Source organism: Trichechus manatus, unplaced genomic scaffold (assembly GCF_000243295.1).
Source record: "Trichechus manatus latirostris isolate Lorelei unplaced genomic scaffold, TriManLat1.0 scaffold00005, whole genome shotgun sequence".
In the NCBI taxonomy this organism is placed as follows: Eukaryota; Metazoa; Chordata; class Mammalia; order Sirenia; family Trichechidae; genus Trichechus; species Trichechus manatus.
Window position 1 is genome coordinate 34,416,527 of NW_004443941.1, and position 21,523 is coordinate 34,438,049.

General features: G+C 38.3%; 1 protein-coding gene across 17 annotated transcripts in view; it reads right to left on the reverse strand.

Annotated features, from left to right (window-relative positions):
- BIRC6 (baculoviral IAP repeat containing 6) overlaps nt 1-21,523 on the reverse strand; it is a 364,754-nt gene that overhangs the window by 278,267 nt on the left and 64,964 nt on the right. For all 17 annotated transcript variants that reach the window (XR_002824888.1, XM_004369572.1, XM_023736211.1 and 14 more), the window contains one exon: nt 19,036-20,430. Coding sequence is in view for 16 of the 17 variants with exons in the window: in XM_004369572.1 (XP_004369629.1) it covers nt 19,036-20,430 (1,395 nt within the window). In the remaining variant the exon portion in view is untranslated. The remainder of the gene's footprint in view (nt 1-19,035; nt 20,431-21,523) is intronic.

Genomic DNA, 21,523 nt, shown 5'->3' on the forward strand with positions numbered 1-21,523 from the left:
AAGGGATGCACTATAAGAAGTATGCAACAAAGACAAGGTTTAAGAGGTTTCTTAAAAAGAAATTTGATATGGTCAAAAGTTTTATCTGTCTGACTAACGGTTTAATTTACGAGATTTTAGGAGTTTTAACGTTAAATAAAATATCAAACAAAGAATTGGGTTTCTTGCCGTTAAAATAACAAAATTTTCTTTGATTTCTGAGTTGAAAGGTTAATTTATTCTTCGTGTAATCTGCCTAGGAGACAACAGCTCAGTTTCTCATTAGAATAAGACTCCTGAGTTGAAGACCAAGCCACATGGTTTTGGCGGGGGGAAGCTAAGGCTTTTACTTTAAGATCTTTGGTTAAATAACTTACATATTGTTTCATATTGACCTATAATAAACTCCTGACAACTCTGAAACTTCATGGAAAGTCACAAAAAAAAACTTTTGTAAAAAGTGCTAGAAAGTTTTATTTAATAAAATACACGGAATGTGTTGTCAAAATCAAGAGAAACGTCTGATTCTCTTTGGGTTAAAATCTGTATGCTGGTATTTCCTCTTGTGTTTTTGCCTAATATTAGACAGCAAATGCATAATATTACGTCATAATTCTACTATTATTTCTTAATTGCTAACTTGGTGACAACTTTATCAAAGCCAATGGTTTGACTGGGGAATTCATATCATTTACCCATGAAGTTTTTTTTCTGTTGTTTGTTTGTTTTAATTATTATTCAGGTATTTAGAGACTTGATAATCTTGGTATTTCTTGGTTTATCCTGACTATATGGTATTATGCCTCAAGATTATTATGTATTATATCTGAAGTGCTTTAAAAAAAATAGTTAATGATTATATTTAGAAATATTTTTATCTATATTAAAGTTGTTTTTTTTTTTTAACTGATTTTATTTGGCCTTTACATTATGCTTGTAATTTCTATCAGGTCTTTCACCATAGGAGTATCATTTTTATAAGTCAAACATGGCCATATTAAGTTTTGTCATCTGCAGATAAGTTTTTACTTTGCTAATTTGCTGAAAATGTTTGACCAAAAACATCTCAACAAAAAGATGGACTAGACTGAATAAAATTTCCCGAACCCCTATGCAGAAGCTGACAGGTTCACAGACTGTGGCTGATCTAGAATCACATGGAACAGAAATTAACTACATAAGACCAAGTAAACAAAAAAACTATGGGTTTTATGTGGGAATACTGCTGATGTTTTTTAAGGTCCTACTTTCTAGATAGAAGAAACAATTTTCCTTTCTCCTAAAATCATTTAACCAATGGTTTTAGATATTGTAACTCCTGAACTAGAAGTTCTTCTCTCATAAAAACTTTTGTGAAACTTCTGCTTCTCAGAAAGTGACCCATGACTATTAACAGGATGACCAAGGACAGAGAGCTTGCCCTTGAGAAGAACCCTTAGTATATTTTAAACAGATTAACTGAAGACCTCCAACAGGAGAGGTCCATCCTGTATCATCTTGTTAATCATGTATTCTCTAATGAAAATCTGGGTTGTCACATGTGAATTTTTACATACCTTGTGTTTCCTCTAGACAAATTTTGTGGGCGGTGGATCCAACTATACTGGTTTTAAATGATCCCTTTCCAACTTACAGTGAGTTTACGTGGGCAATCTCTTGTTTAGATTCCTGGTGAATGCATGGGCAAAACATTTTGAGGATTTTAAGATTACCTATAGATAGTCATAGTAATAATACTAATAAATATTGAAAAGGTAATGTTAAATTGTTACACACCATAAAACAAGAGTCAAAAAGAAACCCATTGGTCCAACACTCAGGGTATAGTTGGTAGCTTTAATTCTTAGTTATGGTACAGCTGAACTGGAGAAATCTTTAAGAAATTTATCAATCACTATGGAACAAATAACAAATGAAGTTGCTAATGAGATAAAAACACAACAATAATCTCTGACTTCATTAGCCAAGGTGACATGAGATAACAAAATTGCCTTAAGATTTTTTTATTAGCCCAAGAAAGTATAGTCTACACTGTAGCAAATACCTCTTGATGCATTTGGATAAATAACACAGGAGAAGCAGAACAGGATATACATACAATTAGACAGCAAGCTATCTGGTTACACACTGTAACACTGTTACAAACACTAAATTTATTTGGTTGGTTACCATCAGGAATAAATACATGGGTTAGATCACTACTGCAAAGGATAGTAATGTTCTTACTCTGCATTCTGATAGTATTAGGCATAAAAAAATTTATCTTCGATTGTCTTACACACTTAAAAGGGCAAAAGAAGCCCTCAGGCTAAAATGCTGATGTACATTGAGTCTGCTCACTTCAGCAATGTGACTGACATCGCTCTTAAGATCCTAGTGAAGAACCAGATGGTAGCTGGTGGAAAATCAGCACCATGACTTTAAAGAGCCTGCCATGGCCGCTGCCATCTAAGGGCTCGACTAAGTCCAGGTATTAATATCTCCAATCAAAAGAGTGATTTAGGAGATAATATTGGAGCCATTATTCCCAGTCATTGAGCATAAAGAATGAGACCCAGCTGGAGTTGGACTCACAGAGACTCATAAAGACACATTAACTGAGCCCTGAGGTAAAAGACAATAGCTAAGACAATCTGAAAAAAAAAAGAGAGAGAGAGAGAGAATCTTTTAGGGAGCCATTCATAGAAACAGGGAACAAAAGTCACTCTTTCTCTCTTAATGTTTAGTAAATAGTTATAAACCAACAAGAGGTCAGTAGCTACAATGAAAGGCCTAGGTCCAATATTTGCCACTCCTCGAAAATATGCCAAACAATTCCGAGCCAGGCTATAGTTCAAAATGGGGACACTGGTCTTGAATGACCAATGTCCAAAAAGAAATGGGAGTAGTGAGACAGAGTCCCCACCGTGCCGTATTCTTTACCTGGATTCCTCCCCAACAGTGTTGTATTAAAAATTTGTTTCCTTTGCTGGCCCCCCTACCTCCAGCTTTGCATGTGAATCCTGCTCTTGCTTGGAGGTTATATGTAAACCCCACTGCACCTGTATAGTATGATTAAGAATGTTGCTGATGTAACTTGTATGAATTCCCTACTTATAAACCCCTTTAAAAGTAACTTGCCTGCCTGCCCTTGGGAAGCAGTCTTAGCAGCAGCAGCTCCGACTGACTCCACTTCCTTGTACAACAAAATAAAGATGGCTTTCCTGTTCTCCCACCTTGGTCTCTTGTTTATTGGCCAATACGAGTCATGCCAAGAAAGAACCTGGGGTTTCCACCCGGTAACAACCAGATAACAGATAAGTGGTAACTCTGATGAAGGATAAGACAGTACACAATAATGGAGAAGTCAACACAACTTGATCAAGGCAAAGTCATACAAGATTCATAGACACATCCAAACTCTTTGAGGGACAGAGTTACTGGGCTGAAGGCTGTGGACCATGGTCTCGGGGAACATCTAGCTTAATTGGCATAACATAGTTTACAAAGAAAATGTTCTACATCCTACTCTGGTCAGTAGCAATGGGGTCTTAAAAGCTTGTGAGTGGCCATCTAAGATACGATTATTGGTCACACCCCACCTGTAGCAAAGGAGAATGAAGAAAACCATAGATACAAGGGAAAGATTAGTCCAAAAGACTAATGGACCACAACTACCACAACCTCCACCAGACTGAGTCCAGTACAACTAGATAGTGTCCGGCTACCACCACCGACTGCTCTCACAGGGATCACAATAGAGGGTCCCGGACAGAGCTGGAGAAAAATGTAGAACAAAATTCTAACTCACATAAGAAAGACAGACTTACTGGTCTGACAGAAACTGGAGAAACCCTGAGAGTATGGCCCCTGGATATCCTTTTAAATCAGTACTGAAGTCACTCCTGAGGTTCACCCTTCAGCCAAAGATTACACAGGCCTATAAAACAAACAATAACACAGGTAGATCAACCGTGTTCACAAGAGTAAAGGGGCACACAAGCACAGGGGCAAGGATGAGAAGGCAAGAGTGGACAGGAAAGCTGGACAAATAGAAATGGGGAATCAAAGGTGGAGAAGGGGACAGTGTTGACATGTCGCGGGACTGGCAACCAAAGTCACAAAACAATCTGTGTATTAATTATTTAATAAGAAACTAATATGCTCTGTAAACTTGCACCTAAAGTACAACTAAAACAAAAATTGTAGCCTTGGAAACTCTACAGGGCAGTTTACTCTGCTACATTGGGTTGCTATGATCAGGAATCAACTTGATGGCCAATATGTAAGGTTCTTGTGTTTTTTAAATACTATTTTAAGTGTTTAAATTAATTCATTTAATCATCATAAAAACCCTTGAAGGAGGAACTATTATTGTGGTCATTTTACAGGTAAGGAAACTGATGGACTAGCTATAACGGGATCCACAGCACAATCTCTTCATTCCAGTAGAACAAAACTGAACAAAGATTCTTAATTTTCTTAAACATTCACAATCAAACAAGATCAAATGTCTAGTTCCATATCTGTATCACAGAAAAAACTGAAGGTGAATCTGCAAATCTTTAAATGACAAAAAAAAATCAGCAAATAAAAGTATATTCTAACAACAGTATGTGGAGATTCACTTCCAGCATGAGAGTGAGGAGGACGACAAAACCTCTTTCCAAAAAGTAGCTACACAAAAACCAAACCAAACCCATTGCCGTCAATTCAATTCCAATTCATAGCGACCCTACAGGACAGAAAACTGCCCCCACGGAGTTTCCACAGAGCAGCTGGTGGATTCATACTGCCAACCTTTTGGTTAGCAGCCAAGCTCTTAACCACTGCATCACCAAAACCTCAAAAACAAACTACAAAGCTGGACAAAACTGTTATTCAACCAGGGTGGGGCAAGCCATGAAAGCAAGGAGATTTGCTGCTATTGTCAGAGGGAGCTCACATGATTTGGAAGCTGTCACTCAACTAGCAATTTCACTAGCAAGAATACAGGGAGGCTCATCAACTCTGGTAACCTGAAGATAGCATCCTGCTACCCAGGGATTTAGCACACAGTTTTAAGAAGTGAGACAAGCATAGGTGGCTTGATAACACTCCACGTATCTCAGGTTTGATGGGAGACTGTGCACATACACAGAAAAGACCAAAGAGGGTCAAGTCATTGACATATCCCTAGCCAACAAAGCCTTGGTGCATGTGTAGAAAAAACCTGAGAAGGAATGACAGAAAATAAAAGCCAGGGAACAACTGGAACAGCCTGAACTTTGAATACACTCCCCAATCCCCGAAGAGATTCATCAGCAAAGAGTGGAAACATCACTGGTTAAAGGTATTTGGGCATGACTTCTGATCAATTTTTGATCAACAGAAACCTAGGTTGATAAACACAAGCAACAAATATAAAGTCAGGATTAAAAGAAAGAGAGAGACGAGACATCAGCATCTGCATACTGCAGAAGTGAGAGATTTCATAAATTTAGTCAAGGTAAGTTTCAAAGCAATCAGAAAAATAAAACAGCTACAACAACTCTCAGGAGGCTAGGAGCAGAATCAAGAGTCTGTATAGTATATTCTCTAAAATGTCCAGTGTTAAGTGAAAAATTACAAGACATGCAAAGGATGAGTGACCAATACTAATTTAAAGAAAAAGAAAAAAGCAAATCAAAATTAAAAAAAACAGAAAATGACAAATTTTGGAGAGTCTGTGAGGAGACTGCAACTCTTATGCGGTGCTGGTGGGAATGCAAAATGGTACAACCATTTTGGAAAACAATATGGTGCTTCCTTAAACAGCTAGAAACACAAACACCATATGTTCTAGCAATCCCACTCCTGGGAATATAACCTAGAGAAATAACAGCCAGAACACAAATAGACATATGCACACCCATGCTCATTGCAACATTGTTCACAATAGCAAAAAGATGGAAAAAACCTAGATGCCCATCAACCTAGATGCCCATCACCAGATGAATGGATTAAAAAAACTATGGTACATACACACAATGATAAAGAACAATGACGAATCTGCAAAGCATCTCACAACATGGATGAACCTGGAGGGCATCATGCTGAGTGAAGTAAGTTAATCACAAAAGGACAAATATTGTATGAGACCATTACTATAAAAATTCATGAAAAGGTTTACACACAAAAAGAAAAAGTCTTTGATGCTTACAAGGAGGGAGGGGTGGGGATGGAAAAACACTACATAGACAATAGATAAGTGGTAACTTTGGTGAAGGGTAAGACAGTACACAATACTGGGGAAGCAGCACAACTTGTACAAGGTAAGGGCATAGAAGCTCCAAAGAAACATCCAAACTCCCTGAGGGACCAAATTAGTGTGCGGAGGGCTGTGGGGACCATGGTCTCGAGGACATCTAGCGCAATTGGAATAAAAGCTTGCGAGCAGCCATCTCCACAAGATACTCCACTGGTCTCACCCCGTCTGGATCAAGGGAGAATGAAGAAAACCAAAGACACAAGGGAAACATTAGTCCAAAGGACCAATCACCACAACTATCACAGCCTCCACCAGACTGAGTCCAGCACAACTAGATGGTGCCCACCTACCACTACTGACTGCTCTGACAGGGATCACAATAGAGGGTCCCAGACAGGGACTGGAGAAAAATGTAGAACAAAATTCTACCTCAAACACACACACAAAAAGACCAGGCTTGCTTGTGTGACAAAGACTGAGAAATCCTGAGAGTATGGCCCCTGAACACCCTTATAGTTCAGTACTGAAGTCACTCCTTAAGTCCACCCTTCAGCTAAAGATTAGACAGGCCCATAACACAAAACAAGACTAAGTGGACACACCAGCCCAGGGGCAAGGATGAGAAGGAAGGAGGGGACAGAAAGCTGGTAATGGTGAACCTAAGGGCAAGAAGGGGAGAGTGTTGACATGTCCTGCGGTTGGCAATAAATGTCACAAGACAATATGTATGTTACTTGTTTAATGAGAAGCTCGTATGCTCTGTAAACCTTCATCTAAAGTATGATAATAAATGAATAAAGCAGAGCAAAGTAACTAAAATGTTCATTAGAGGCTCAAAGGCAGCAGAAGCAATCAGTGGAATGACGAAAGATCACCAGAAATTAACCAATCTAAACAACAAACAGAGAAGATTAAAGAAAAATGAAATGAGATATGGGCAGTAGATTAAGTGTAGGAACATACTCATAATGGGAGTTCCAGGAAAAGAATGAGAAACTGATATGAAAAACATACCTGAATAGACAGAAACTTGCAAATCTGATGAAAAACATTATGCTACAAATCCAATCAGCTCAATGAACCTCAAGCAGGAGAAACGCAAAGAGATCCACACCTACATATATTACAGTCAAACTGCTGAAAGCCAAATGCAAGGGAAAAAAACCTTGAAAGTAGCAAGAGAAAACTGACTCATCACAGTTAGGGAGACAATACAATTCGAAGGTGACATCTCGTCAGAAACAGTGGAGGCCAGAGGACAGTGAAATATTTCAAAGTGCAGAAATAAACTATTAACCAAAAAGTCTGTATGCAGCACTTTTCTTCAAAAATGAATGGAAAACAGAGACATTTCCAGATAAAGACTATATGTATGTGTGTGTGTGTGTGTCTGTGTGTGTCTGTGTGTGTCTGTGTGCACGCCTGCGCATGCATGCATACACATACACACACATATATATCCCATTGCCATCAAGTCGATTCAGACTCAAACTGCTGACCTTTTGATTAGCAGCTGAGCTCTTAACCATTACGCCACCAAGGCTCCACATATATACAGATGTCACATATATATGTTATATATACATATATAGTTGTTAGTTGTTGTTGAGCCAATTCCGACTCCTCGTGACCCCATGTGTGCAGAGTAGAACTCATCCATACGGTTTTCAAGGCTGTGACCTTTGGAAACAGGTCGCCAGGCCTGTCTCCCAATACACATGCAGGCAAGTTTAAACCGCCAACCTCTTGGCTAGTAGGTGAGCACTTAACCATTTGCACCACCCAGCTACCTAATATGTGTGTAGCTACCTTATATATACACACACAAACACACACACACACACACACGCATCTTGCTGTTAGGTGACACCGAGTTGAATCCAACTCATAGTGACCCTGTGTACAACACAATGAAACACTACTGTCCTGCACCATCCTCACAATCGTTGCTATGTTTCAGCCCATTACTGCTGCCACTGAGTCGATTCATCTCATCGAGGGACTTTCTCTTTTTCATTGACCCTCTACCTTAACAAGCACGATGTCCTTATACAGAGATTGGTCCCTCCTAATAACACGTCCAAAGTACATGAGACAAAGTCTTGCCATTCTCGCTTCCAAGGAGCACTCTGGCTGTACTTCTTCCAAGACAGACTTGTTCGTTCTTCTAGCAGTTCATGGTATATTCAATATTCTTCGCCAACACCATAACTGAAACCCAACGATTTTTCTTTGGCCTTCCCTATTCATTGTCCAGCTTTCACATGCACATGAGGTTACTGAAAATATGGCTTGAGTCAGGCGCTCCTAAGTCTTCAAAGTGACATCTTTGCTTTTTAACACTTTAAAGAGGTCTTTTGCAGCAGATTTGCCCGATGGAATACATCGTTTGATTTCCTGACTGATGCTTCCATGGGCGTTGACTGTGGACCGAAGTAAAATGAAATCCTTGACAATGTCTATCTTTTCTCTGTTTATCATGATGTTGTTTATTGGTCCAGTTGTGAGGATTTCTGTTTTCTTTATGTTGAGGTGTAATCCATACGGAAGGCTACAGTCTTTGACCTTCATCAGTAAGTACTTTAAGTCCTAGTTGCTTGCAGCAAGCAAGGTTGTGTCATCTGCATTGCGCAGGTCGTTAATAAGTCTTCCACAAATCCTGATGCCATGTTCTTCTTCATATAGTTCAGCTTCTCAGATTATCTGCTCAGCATACAGACTGAATAAGTACCATGAAAGGACACAACCCTGACATACACCTTTTCTGATCTTAAATTACACTGTATCCACTTGTTTTATTCGAACAACTGCCTCTTGGTGTATGTACAGGTTCCTCATGAGAACAATTCAGTGTTCTGGAATACCCATTCTTTGCAATGTTATCCATAATTTGTTATGATCCACACAGCTGAATGTCTTTGCATAGTCAATAAAACACAGGTAAATGTCTTTCTTGTATTCACTGCTTTAAAGCCAGGATCCATCTGAAATCAGCAATGCCATCCCTCGTTCCATGTCCTCTTCTGAATCCAGTTTGAATTTCTGGCAGTTCTCTGTCGACGTACTGTTGCAACCAGTTTTGAACTGTCTTCAGCAAAATTTTACTAGCATGTGTTATAATGATATTGTCCGATAATTTCCACAGTCTGTTGGATCACCTTTCTTTGGAATGGGCACAATTATGCATCTTTTCCAGTTGGTTGGCCAGGTAACTGTCTTCCAAATTCCTTGGCATAGACAAGTGAGCACCTTCAGCGCTGCATCCCTTTGTGGACACATCTCAACTGGTATTTCATCAATTCCTGGAGCTTTGGTTTTCACCAGTGCCTTCAATGCAGCTTGGACTTCTCTTCCTTCAGTACCATCGGTTCCTAATCATATGCTACCTCCAGAAATAGTTGAAATCGTCCAATTCTTTTTGGTACAGTGACACTGTGTATTCCTTCTATCTGCTTTTGATGCTTCCTGCGTCGTTCAGTATTTTGCCCAAAGACTCCCTCAATGATGCAACTCAAGGCTTGAATTCTTTTTTCAGTTCTTTCAGCTTGAGAAATGCCGAGCGTGTTCTTCCCTTTTGCTTTTCTACCCAGGTCTTTGCACATTTCACTATAATACTTTACTTTGTCTGAGCCATCCTCTGAAATCTTCTGTTCAGCTCTTTTACTTCATTTCTCTTGTTCACTTTAGCTACTCGAAGTTCAAGGGCAATTTTCAGTGCCTCTTCTAAAATCCATTTTGGCCTTTCTTTTCTTTCTTTCTAATGATTCTTTGCTTTCTTCACATATGATGTCATCCCACAACTCATCTGGTCTTCAGTCATTAGTGTTCAATGCCTCAAATCTATTCTGAGATAGTTTCCAAATTCAGGTGGGATATACTCAAGGTCGTATTTTGGTTCTCATGTCCTTGTTTTAATTTTCTTCAGATTCAATTTAAACTTGCATATGAGCAATTGATGGTCTGTTCCACAGGTGACCCCTGGCCTTGTTCTGACTGATGATGCTGAGCTTCTCCAACATCTCTTTCCACAGATGTAGTCAATTTGATTCCTGTTGTTTTCCATCTGCTGAGGTCCATGTGTACAGTCGCCCTTATGTTGGTTAAAGATGTGTTTGCTATGAAGAAGTCGTTGGTCTTGCAAAATTCTATCATGCCATCTCAGGCACTGTTTCTATCACCAAGGCCATATTTTCCAATTATCAATCCTTCATTTCTAAGTTTCACATTACAATCACCAGTAATTATCAATGCATCTTGATTGCATGTGTGATCAATTTCAGATTGCAGAAGTTGGTAAAAATCTATTTCCTCATCTTTGGCATTAGTGGTTGGTGCATAAATTTGAATAACAGTCTTATTAAGTGGTTTTCCTTGTAGATGTGTGGCTATTTTCCTATCACTGACAGCGCTGTACTTCAGGATAGAGCTTGAAATATTCTTTTTAATGATGACTGCAGCACCATTCCTCTTCAATTTGTCATTCCCAGTATAGCAGACCATATGACTGATCCAAAATGGCCAATACCAGTCCATTTCAGCTCACTAATGCCTAGGATATCGATCTTTATGTGTTCTATTTCAGTTTTGATGATTTCCAATTTTTCTAGATTCATACTTCATACATTGCACATTCCTATTATTAATGGATGTCTCCAGCTGTTTCTTCTCATTGAGTCATGCCACATCAGCACATGAAAGTCCCAAAAGCTTGACTCTATCCACATCATTATGGTTGACTCTACTTTGAGGAGGCACCTTTTCCCCAGTTGTATTTTAAGTGCCTTCCAACCTGAGGGGCTCAACTTCCGGCACTATACCAGACAACATTCCACTGTTATTCATAAGGTTTTCACTGGCTAATTTTTTCAGAAGTAGACCACCAGATCCTTTTTCCTAGTCTGTCTTAATCTGGAAGCTCAGCTGAAACCTGTCCACCGTGGATGACCCTGCTAGTATTTGAACACCAGTAGCGTAGCTTCCAGCATCACAGCAACACCTAAGCCCCCACAGTACGACAAACTGACAGACGTGTGGGGGCATTAGCCAATAGAGAGATGTAAATGAAAACTACAATGAGATGCTATCTCACCCTGCTAAAATGGCACTTAAGAAAAAAAAACTTAAAACAACAAAAGCTGATGAGGATGTGGGGAGATTGGAACACTTATCCACTGCTGGTGGTATTATAAAATGGTACAACCACTATGGAAAATGGTATGGTGCTTCCTCAAAAAGAAAAAAAAAAAGAACCACCTTATGATCCAGCAATCCCACTTCTAGGTATATACCCTAAAGATCTAATACTAAAGGTACAATCAGATATATGCACACCTATGTTCACTGCAGTACTATTCACAATAGAAAAAGATGAAAACAACCTAAGTGCCTATCAACAGATAAATGGATAAACAAAATGTGGTACATACATACAACTAAATACTATGCAGTCATAAAGAATAATGAGTTCTCAAAATATATTATAACATGGATGAATTTGGAGGACATTATGCCGACTGAAATAAGTCAATCACAAAAGGACAAGTGCTGATGATCTCACTATTATTAAAAAACAAGAATAACTATATGTATTGAAACGAATGATCACTGGTGCTTACCAGGGATGGGGGAGGAAATCGCTCTCTAGATAAGAAATACTTCTTATTTCTGGTGATAGGAAATATAACACCAAATGTGGGTGAAGTGTGCACAGCATGACCAAAGTATATTATATCACTAAGAAGTATGCAAGAATAAAGGACATGTTTGATAAATGATATGACATGTACAACTAAAGAATAGGAGTGTGGTTACATGTATATGTATGCATGCATACAAGTATATAGATATGTAAACGTGTTCATATATGTGGGCATATACAGACGTATCTATATGAAGGTGTATATATATGTAAGTGTAAGCACCCATATATATTCATATATAAAGCACACAAGGGGCACAAATAGTTCTTAGACTTAGCCACACCTCACGGGATTGGTTGACAGGGTCTGAAGGCTTAGGAACACAGTGTCATGGGACAACTCATTCAACTGGCATAATACAATACGTAAAGTTTATGTTTTACATCTTAGCTTGGTCAGTAGTGTCTGGGGTCTTAAAAGCTTTCAATTGGCCATCCAAGATAACAACTACTGGTCTCTACACATCCAGAGTAAAAGAGAAAAAAGGAAATCAAAGAGAAGAAACTAGGCTATAGGACTAATAGTCTATGCAAACCACAACCTCATCTACTCTGAGACCAGAAGAACTAGATGGTGCCTGACTACCACTATACTCACCATTGTGACCAGGAACACAATAGATGGATCCTGATAGAATGGGAGCAAAATGTAGAACAGAACTCAAATTCTCACTGGACTAGTTAAGACTGGAGGGCTCTCTGGGACTATCGCCCTGAGATACTCTTTAAACCTTTAACCAAAACTATTCCATGAGGTCATCTATTGGCTAAATAACAGATTGGCTCAAAAAATAAACAGTTTCGTTCATGAGTACTGTACTCCTTTAAAAAAGTCACCTATATGAGACCAAACGGTCAACCTTCACTCAAAAGCAAAGAACGGAAGGCAAGAGGGCAAGGAAACTAGATTACTAGAAACTGAACGACCAGAAGGGAAATAATGAGAAAGTTGACACACTGTGAAAAATATAACCAATGTCACTGAACAATCTGTGCAGAAACTGTTAAATGAGAATCTAATTTGCTGTGTAAACTTTCGCAGAAAACACTATAAAAGAAAAAAAAACCTGTTGTCATCGAGTCAACTCCAACTCATAGCAATCCTATAGGACAGAGCAGAACTGCCCCATAGGGTTTTCAAGGAGTGGCTGGGGATTCGAACTACCAATCTTTTGGTTAGCAGCCGAGTTCTTAATCACTGTGCCACCAGGGCTCCCAACACACAATATATTAATTAAAAAAAAAAAAAAGGTATTGCTTTGGGATCTAGTTTTTAACAGTGAAGTCACAGTTATGACACCAAAAGCACAAGTAGCAAAAGACAAAATGGATAAATGTGACCTTATAAAAATAAAAAACTTTTGCTCAGTAAAGAACTTGATAAAGTAAAAAGACGAGCTGCCGACGGGGAAAAAAAAATTTCACAGAATGTATCTAATAAGGGTTTAAAATTCAAAATACATAAAGAACTCCTACAAAAACAAAAAGATGAGTAACCTAATCAAAAACTGGGCAAAAAACCTGAATAGATATTTCATCAAAGAGGGTATTAAAATGGCAATCAAGCAAATGAAAAGATGCTCAGCATCATTAGGGAGATACAAATCAAAACAACGATGACATGCCACCTCACCCCTACTAGAAAAGCTCTGATCAAAAAACCGTTGGGGAGGATGTGAAGAAACTGGAACCCACGACCATTTCATGAGAATACAAACTGATACAGCCACTGTGGAAAACAGTTTAGTGGTTTCTCAAAAAGTTAAACATAAAACTACCAAATTAGCCAGCAATTTCACTCCTAGGTATATATCCAAAAGGACTGAAAGCAGTGGCTCAAGGTGATACATGTACAACAATGTTCATTTCACAATAGCCGAAAGGTGGAAACAACTTAAATGTCCACCAACACATATACACACACGTGTGTGTATGCTGTGTGTGGAAGTATATATACACACACAAAAAAAATGGAATTTTATTCAGTCATAAAGAGAAATGAAGTCCTGATACACACTACAACACTGATGAACCTTGAAAACACTGAAACAAGTGAAATGAGTCAGTCACAAAAGGTCAAATACTATATGATCCCACTTATATGAAATAGGCAAATATATAGAAACCAAAGCTTATCAGTTGTTACCATGGGTGGGAGGAGGGGACAAGGGGAAGTCACTGCTTAGGAGGCACAAAGTTTCTGTTAATGGCGGTGGAATCATCTGGAAAAGGACAGTTGTGATGGTTGCACAACTTGATGAACATAATCAACGTCACTGAATTGTACATGTAAAAATTCTTGAATTGACAAATGTTTTGTTACATATATTTTTACCACAAAGAAGATATCTTTATCAAATCTAATTTAGTATATTATTAATCCCATTTAAAACTAACTTTAACATTTATTAAGTGCAGATTTATTTTTATCAAAGATTCTCCACGAGAAAAATACATTGCTATTTCAATATATTCAGAAAGACAGCATCATGACTATTTGATCCACAGTCCGAGATACTTTTTAAAAATCTTTCATCTCCTTATGTATTGCCATACATACATTTTAAAACATAACTTTTCTTTACCCTTTACTGTTATTAGTCTCATCTTTTCAAACGCATCCTGATCAGCTAATCCTTGAAGACAAATTGGGAGATAATTTTCAAAGTGGTTAACTGCCGAGGCCTTTTTTTTGGTTTCCAAATCATCTGCGTAAATTCCCTGTCACATGGGATCAAGTCCTAGAACTTCTTACTATTCAAACTCTAGAATACATCAATCTATTTTCTGGCTTAAATACTATTCAACTGTCAGTTGTCTAAAGCATATCTCATCAAATAATTAAACCCTTATGTAATTCAGGAAAATACCAGCATCTTATAAAGAAAATTGAGTCCTAGGACCAGACCACTAAGGTTACAAACCCAGCTACATTTTCTTAAAACTTGGAAGCCTGTGCTTTGTTAATTTTTTTTTTCATGTTTTGAACCTTTCAGATTAAGATTCCAAAGAATCCAATACAGGAGTCATCTGCTTCCGTGACAGCCTGGTAGTATGGTATATTTAAGCATTTTCATGATAGACTGCCCAGGTTTGAATGCTGGCTCTGCCATTTATTAGCTCTGTGACTTAGGCAAGTTACTTAACCTCTTTTTCTCTCAGTTTCATTACCTGCAAAATACAGATAACAATAGTATATACCTCAGAAAGTTGGTGTGATGACTAAGAGCATGCACAAATGCTTCTCAAATTGCAATTCCTGTCAAATCTTGGTTAGCTGCCTTGGCATCAAATATTTTCTGCCTCTAAATTCCCATTAAATCAGAACAACTCATTTGCCTGATGTCTAATGTCAGTATCTTTTTCAAAAATTGCTTTATCTCCCCAACTTAAAATGAACACTAAGAAAAGGAAAAAAAACTAGGGGGAAAAAGGTGCACTAGGTCTTACTCCCACCATATGTCTCTCAGTTTGTAGTACTGTGGCGGCTTGTGTGTTGCCGTGATATTGGAAGCTTTAATACCGGTATTTCAAATACTAGCAGGGTCACCCCGGGTGGTCAGGTTTCAGCAGAGCTTCCTGACTAAAACAGACTAGGAAGAAGCACCTGGTAGTCTACTTCTGAAAAAAAATGGCCACTGAAAACCTTATGAATAGCAGCAGAACACTGTCGGATACAGTGTCAGAAGATGAGCCCCTCAGGTTAGAAGGCACTCAAAATACGACTGGGGAAGAGACGCCTCTTCAAAGTAGAGTCGTCCTTAATGATGTGGATGGAGTCAAGCTTTTTCAGGACTTTCATGTGCTGATGTGGCACGACTCAAAATGAGAAGAAACAGCTGCAGACATCCATTAATAATAGGAACGTGGAATGTATGAACTATGAATGTAGGAAAATTGGAAGTCATCAAAAATGAAATGGAACACATAAAGATTGATATCCTAGGCATTAGTGAGCTGAAATGGACTGATACTGGCCATTCTGAATCGGACAATCATATGGTCTACTATGCAGGGAATGAAAAATTGAAGAGGAACATAGTTGCGTTTACCATCAAAAAGAACACTTCAAGACCTCAAGTACAACGATGTTGGTGATAGGATAACATCCATATGCCTACAAGGAAGACCAATTAATACAACCATTATTCAAATTTACACACTAACCACGAATGTCAAAGATCAGGAAACAGAAGATTTTTACCAAGTTCTGCAATCTGAAATTGATCAAACATGCAATCAGGATGAACTGATAATTACTGGTGATTGGAATGTGAAAGTTGGAAACAAAGAAGGATCAGTAGTTGGAATATTTGGCCTTGGTGACAGAAATGACACCAGAGATCGCATGATAGAATTTTGCAAGATCAACGCATTCTTCATTGCAAATATGTTTATCAACAACATAAACGCTGACTATACACGTGGACATCGCCAGATACAATACACAGGAATCAAATCAACTACATCTATGGAAAAAGATGATGAAAAAGCTCAATATCATCAGTCAGAAAAAGGCCAGGAGCCAACTGCGAAACAGACCATCACTTGCTCATATGCAAGTTCAAGTTGAAGCTGAAGAAAATTAAATCCACGACAGCCAAAATATGACCTTGAGTATATGCCACCTGAATTTAGAGACAAACTCAAGAACAGATTTGATACACTGAACACTAATGACCAAAGACCAGACGAGTTGTGGAATCACATTAAGAACATCATACATGAAGAAAGCAAGAAGTCACTAAAAAGACAGGAAAGAACGAAAAGCCTAAAATGGATGTCAGAAGAGACTCTGAAAGTTGCTCTTGAACGTACAGTAGCTAAAACGAATAGAAGAAACAATGAAGTAAAAGAAATGAACAGAAGATATCAAAGGGTTGCTAAAGATGACAAATTAAATATAATGAAATGTGCAAAGACCTGGGTTAGAAAACCAAAAGCGAAGCACACACTCAGCATTTCTCAAGCTGAAAGAACTGAAGAAAAAATTCAAGCTTCGAGTGGCAATACTGAAGGATTCTATGGGCAAAATACTGAATGACGCAGGAAGCATGAAAAGCAGATGGAAGGAATACACAGAGTCTCTGTAATAGAAAGAACCAGCCGAAGGTCAACCATTTCAGGAGGCAGCATATGATCAAGAACCAAGGGCACTGAAGGAAGAAATCCAAGCTGCACTGAAAGCACTGTTGAAAAACAAGAATCCGGGAATTCACGGAATACCAATGGAGATGTTTCAACAAACACATGAAGCGTTGGAGGTGCTCACTCCTCTATGCTAAGAAATTTGGAAGATAGCTACCTGGCCAATTGACTGCAAGAGATCCGTATCTGTGCCCATTCCACAGAAAGGTGGCCCAACAGAATGCAGAATTATTGACAATATCATATCATACGCATGTAAAATTTTGCTTAAGAGCATTCAAAAGCCATTGCCACAGTACACCAACAGGGAACTGCCAGAAATTCAAGCCAGATTCAGAAAAGGACGTGGAACAAAGGATATCACTGCTGGTGTCATATGGATTTTGGCTGAAAGCAAAGAACACCGGAGAGACATTTAGCTGTGTTTTACTGACTACACAAATGCATTCAACTGTGTGGATCATAACAAATTAAAGATAACATTGTGAAGAATGGGAATTCCAGAACACTTAATTGTGCTCATGTGGAACCTATCATAGACCAAGAGGCGGTGATTTCAACAGAGTAAGTTGATACTGCATGGTTTAAAATCAAAAAAGGTGTGTATCACGGTTGCATCTTTTCACCATAGTTATTCAATCTGTATAATGAGCAAATAATCCGAGAAACTGGACTTTATGAAGAATATCAGGACTTACGAAGATCAACGAATACAGCCTTCAGTATGAATTACACCTCAACATAAAGAAAACAAAAATCCTCACAACTGGACCAATAAGCAACAATAAGCAACGGAAAAAAGTCTGACGTTGTCAAGGATTTCATTTTACTTCAGTCCACAATCAACGCCCATGGAAGCAGCAGTCAGGAAATCAAATGTCATACTTCATCGGGCAAATATGCCGCTAAAGGCCTCTTTGAAGTGTTCAAAAGCAAAGATGTCACTTTGAGGAATAAGGTATGCCTGACCTGAGCCATATTTTCAACTGCCTCATATGCATGCGAAAACTGGACAATGAATAAGGAAGACCAAGGAAGAACTGATGCCTTTGAATTATGGTGCTGGCGAAGAATACCGAATATACCATAGACTGCCAGAAGAAAGAACAAGTCTGTCTTGGAGGAAATACATCCAGAGGGCTCCCTGGAAGTGAACACTTTGTGTCACATACTTTGGACACAATTTCAGGAGGGGCCAGTCCCTGGAGAAGGACATCATGTTTAGTGAAGTAGAGAGTCAGCATAAAAAAGGAAGACCCTCAATGAGATAGACTGACACAGTGGCTAAAACAATGGGATCAAACATACCAACGATTGTGAGGATGGCGCAGGACCGGGCAGTGTTCGTTCTGTTGTACACAGGGTCGCTCTAAGTCAGAACCGAATCAATGGCACCTAACAACAACATGTCCTATATGGTGCCTCAGATGTTGCAAAACTGATTCACTACCAGGCAAAGGGTAGAAGTAAATCAGATTTTAAAAAATCTTTTTTATTTGGCAAAACTAATAATTATTTGCTAAGCATTTTTATTTCAAAAGGAAATAAAAGAATGATTATCTGTGCCAGAAATTTTACATATATTATTTAAATTAATTCTAACAAGTTTAGGAAATAAGTCCTTCTTATCCTAGTTTATAAACAAAGAGACATAAGTTTATTGAGTTTAGAGTAACTTGCCCAAGGTCACAAATTTGAGCAGATGCAAAGTCAGGACTCACAGAAACAACAGGTTATTTCCTTGAAGTCAAAGCAGAGAAGATACTTATTAACTTATTTACAATTAGAATTCTTACCTAGAGCAGTAGAAAAAAGCTTTTAAAAAACAATTAGAACAGTACAAAGATTTACCACTTCATTATGGAAAAATCAATTCTCTCCATCTACATGAGTCTAAAATTCATACTAGGTTTGCACATAAAGGAGTGCTATATATGTAGATTTAACCATTTTCTATGTTAAAGATTTGTAGGAGAATGAAATCAGAAAACAAACAGCTTACCTTTGGTGCATGCACACAGCCTGTCTGTGCCCGAGCAGTAAATGACAGAAACAAACATGTCCTGCTCCTCAGTGCCCTCCTTTTTGGGAGGTTCCACTTTGGCCAAAATTTCAAAGTTTGAAAGATCTAATATTTTTACATATCCTCCCTGAGTGGTTATTACCAGGTGTCCAAGGGTAGAAACATCAGACTTTTTTTCTCTCTGAATTCCATTCTTTGAGGTTAACTGCATTTCCTCAACAGGTTCCTCACAGTCATCCTCTCTATTATCCAATATATCTGGTGCAAGCAAAATGAGTGAGGTAATTGTGTCCTGGGGATCTTTGATATGTTGGATTTTTATTGGCTCCTCTTCTAAAGTCACTATCCGAGTGGCATAATTCATTTTATAAAGTACTAAATATCCACCACTAACATTCCTCTGCTCAGGCTGAATTGTTAAAGGAGTCTGTACATCTGCTGGTGATTCCTGATGGATTACACTAATATTTGCACCATTCACTACAGCAAGATTTGATTCCAGCTCACCTTTCCGTCTATTACACAGTGCAGAATTTAATTTATTTAAATTATTCAAGGCCTCTACTTGATTTATTGCACTCATAGATTCAACAGGGCATGTCCGCAGTCCTACCAACAAATGAATTCCATCAGCACAAGGAGTTAATGAGTCTATACAAAGATTCTCCTCTTCTGCAAACTTTGGCAGCCTCAAGCACTGAACCAGAGTCCCAGGCTTGGGAAACACAGAGCTCCATTTGTCCGAATCTGGAGAGGTAAGGTTGGCTGCTGCATCTGCAAACTGCTGAATGTAAGTCACGGGAGGATCCTGCAACAACAACTGCTCCTGACTATCCAGCTCCATTTCAATAATCTGTGGCACAGTAAACCCATCATCGTGCACACTTTTACTCATAATATTGTTCATCTGTGAGAAGATTTTTCCTGCTTTCTCATCAGACTCCTTGATGCTATAAAGCAGCAAAATGGGTAAAGTCCTCCTTACCAGGGGAGAATTTAGTTCTGAATTTGTACAGGACTCATTGTCAGTTGACCCTTGTTCAGATATACTTTCACCCTGAGTGCGGCTTAAACCATCCAGTGACCTGTGAGAATTACTACTAATGGGAGAGGTAGCAGGAGATTTATATGTTAATAAACCTCCAGCTAATAAACACGGAAAGGGAATATTGTGTTGCTCCTGGTGCTTTTCCTTCGTCTTTTCACTCTTACAATTTGTTAAGCAAGGATTTGCCCCAAGTTCTTCAAGATCCTTAACAGTATCTTCAAGTACATTGGCAACAATCTCCCACTGAAGTTTTTCTGGCTGCTGGAGAATGCTCAGCGCTGTTATATCAAGACTCACTTCCATGGCTTCCTTCTGTGATGTGTGCCCTTTGAAAAGGACCAACATTCATTAGATACAGCCTTGTAAATATAAATTAAAACCTTTGGTTTAATGTTTTCATTAATTTTCTTTTTTACTTACACAGTACATTACGATGATAAAAATGGGAATTTTTTAAGTAATTTTAAGGAAATTCAATCAAATGTGAAATAAACCCACTCATAAAAACTATAAAAGTATTTAAGGGACTCAACATTATTTTCAATTCAGAATTTATTCCCCTGAAAATCTGTGAGCAAAATGTTTTTTTAAGAAATTGAGAAAAAAGGTTAAAAAATAAAGAAAAGACATTATACATTAATACTGAAAGTAATAGGATTTATGCTCTTCAATTCTAAATAAAAGACACTCAATACTATATATGTGTGTCAATTATGTATCTTGCAGATTATCCATGAAAAGTTCTTTTAATCTCAATTCTTTCTCTTCAACCGTTTAGAAGGGGTCACAGCAGCATCTCCTCCCTCCAACCACACTGTGATAAGGACGGAGTAGAACTGTCCCATGGAGTTTCTAAGGAGCAGCTGTTGGATTCAAACTGCTGACCTTTTGGTTAGCAGCCAAACACTTAACCACTGTGCCACCAGGGTCCCCAAAACTACACATATATGTGTCAATTATGCACCTTGAAGATTTTCTGTGAAAAATGATTTTTAATCTCAATTCCCTCTCTTCAACTATTTAGAAGGGGGTCCCAGAACAATCTCCTTCCTCTCACCCCACTATGATAACTATCAGTTGATTGTCATAGCATGCAATTTAATTCTGAGCTTAGAGAAAACACACAAAATATATGACAGTTAAAAGGCTGCATGTGACATAGCCAAATGAAAAAGAAAAAGTTGTCAAATTTTGCAATTTTAAAATGAAATATAAATTTCTAGAAGAATAAAGCACGAGAACTCACACTACCTGGCCAAAGAACCTACTATACAGCTATGGTAGTCAAAAGAGCCTGGTACTGGTACAATAACAGATACACTGACCAATGGAAGAAAATTGAGAACCCAGATGTAATTCCATCCACCTAGGGTCACGTGATCTTCGACCAGGACCCAAAGTCCACCAAATGGGGAAAAG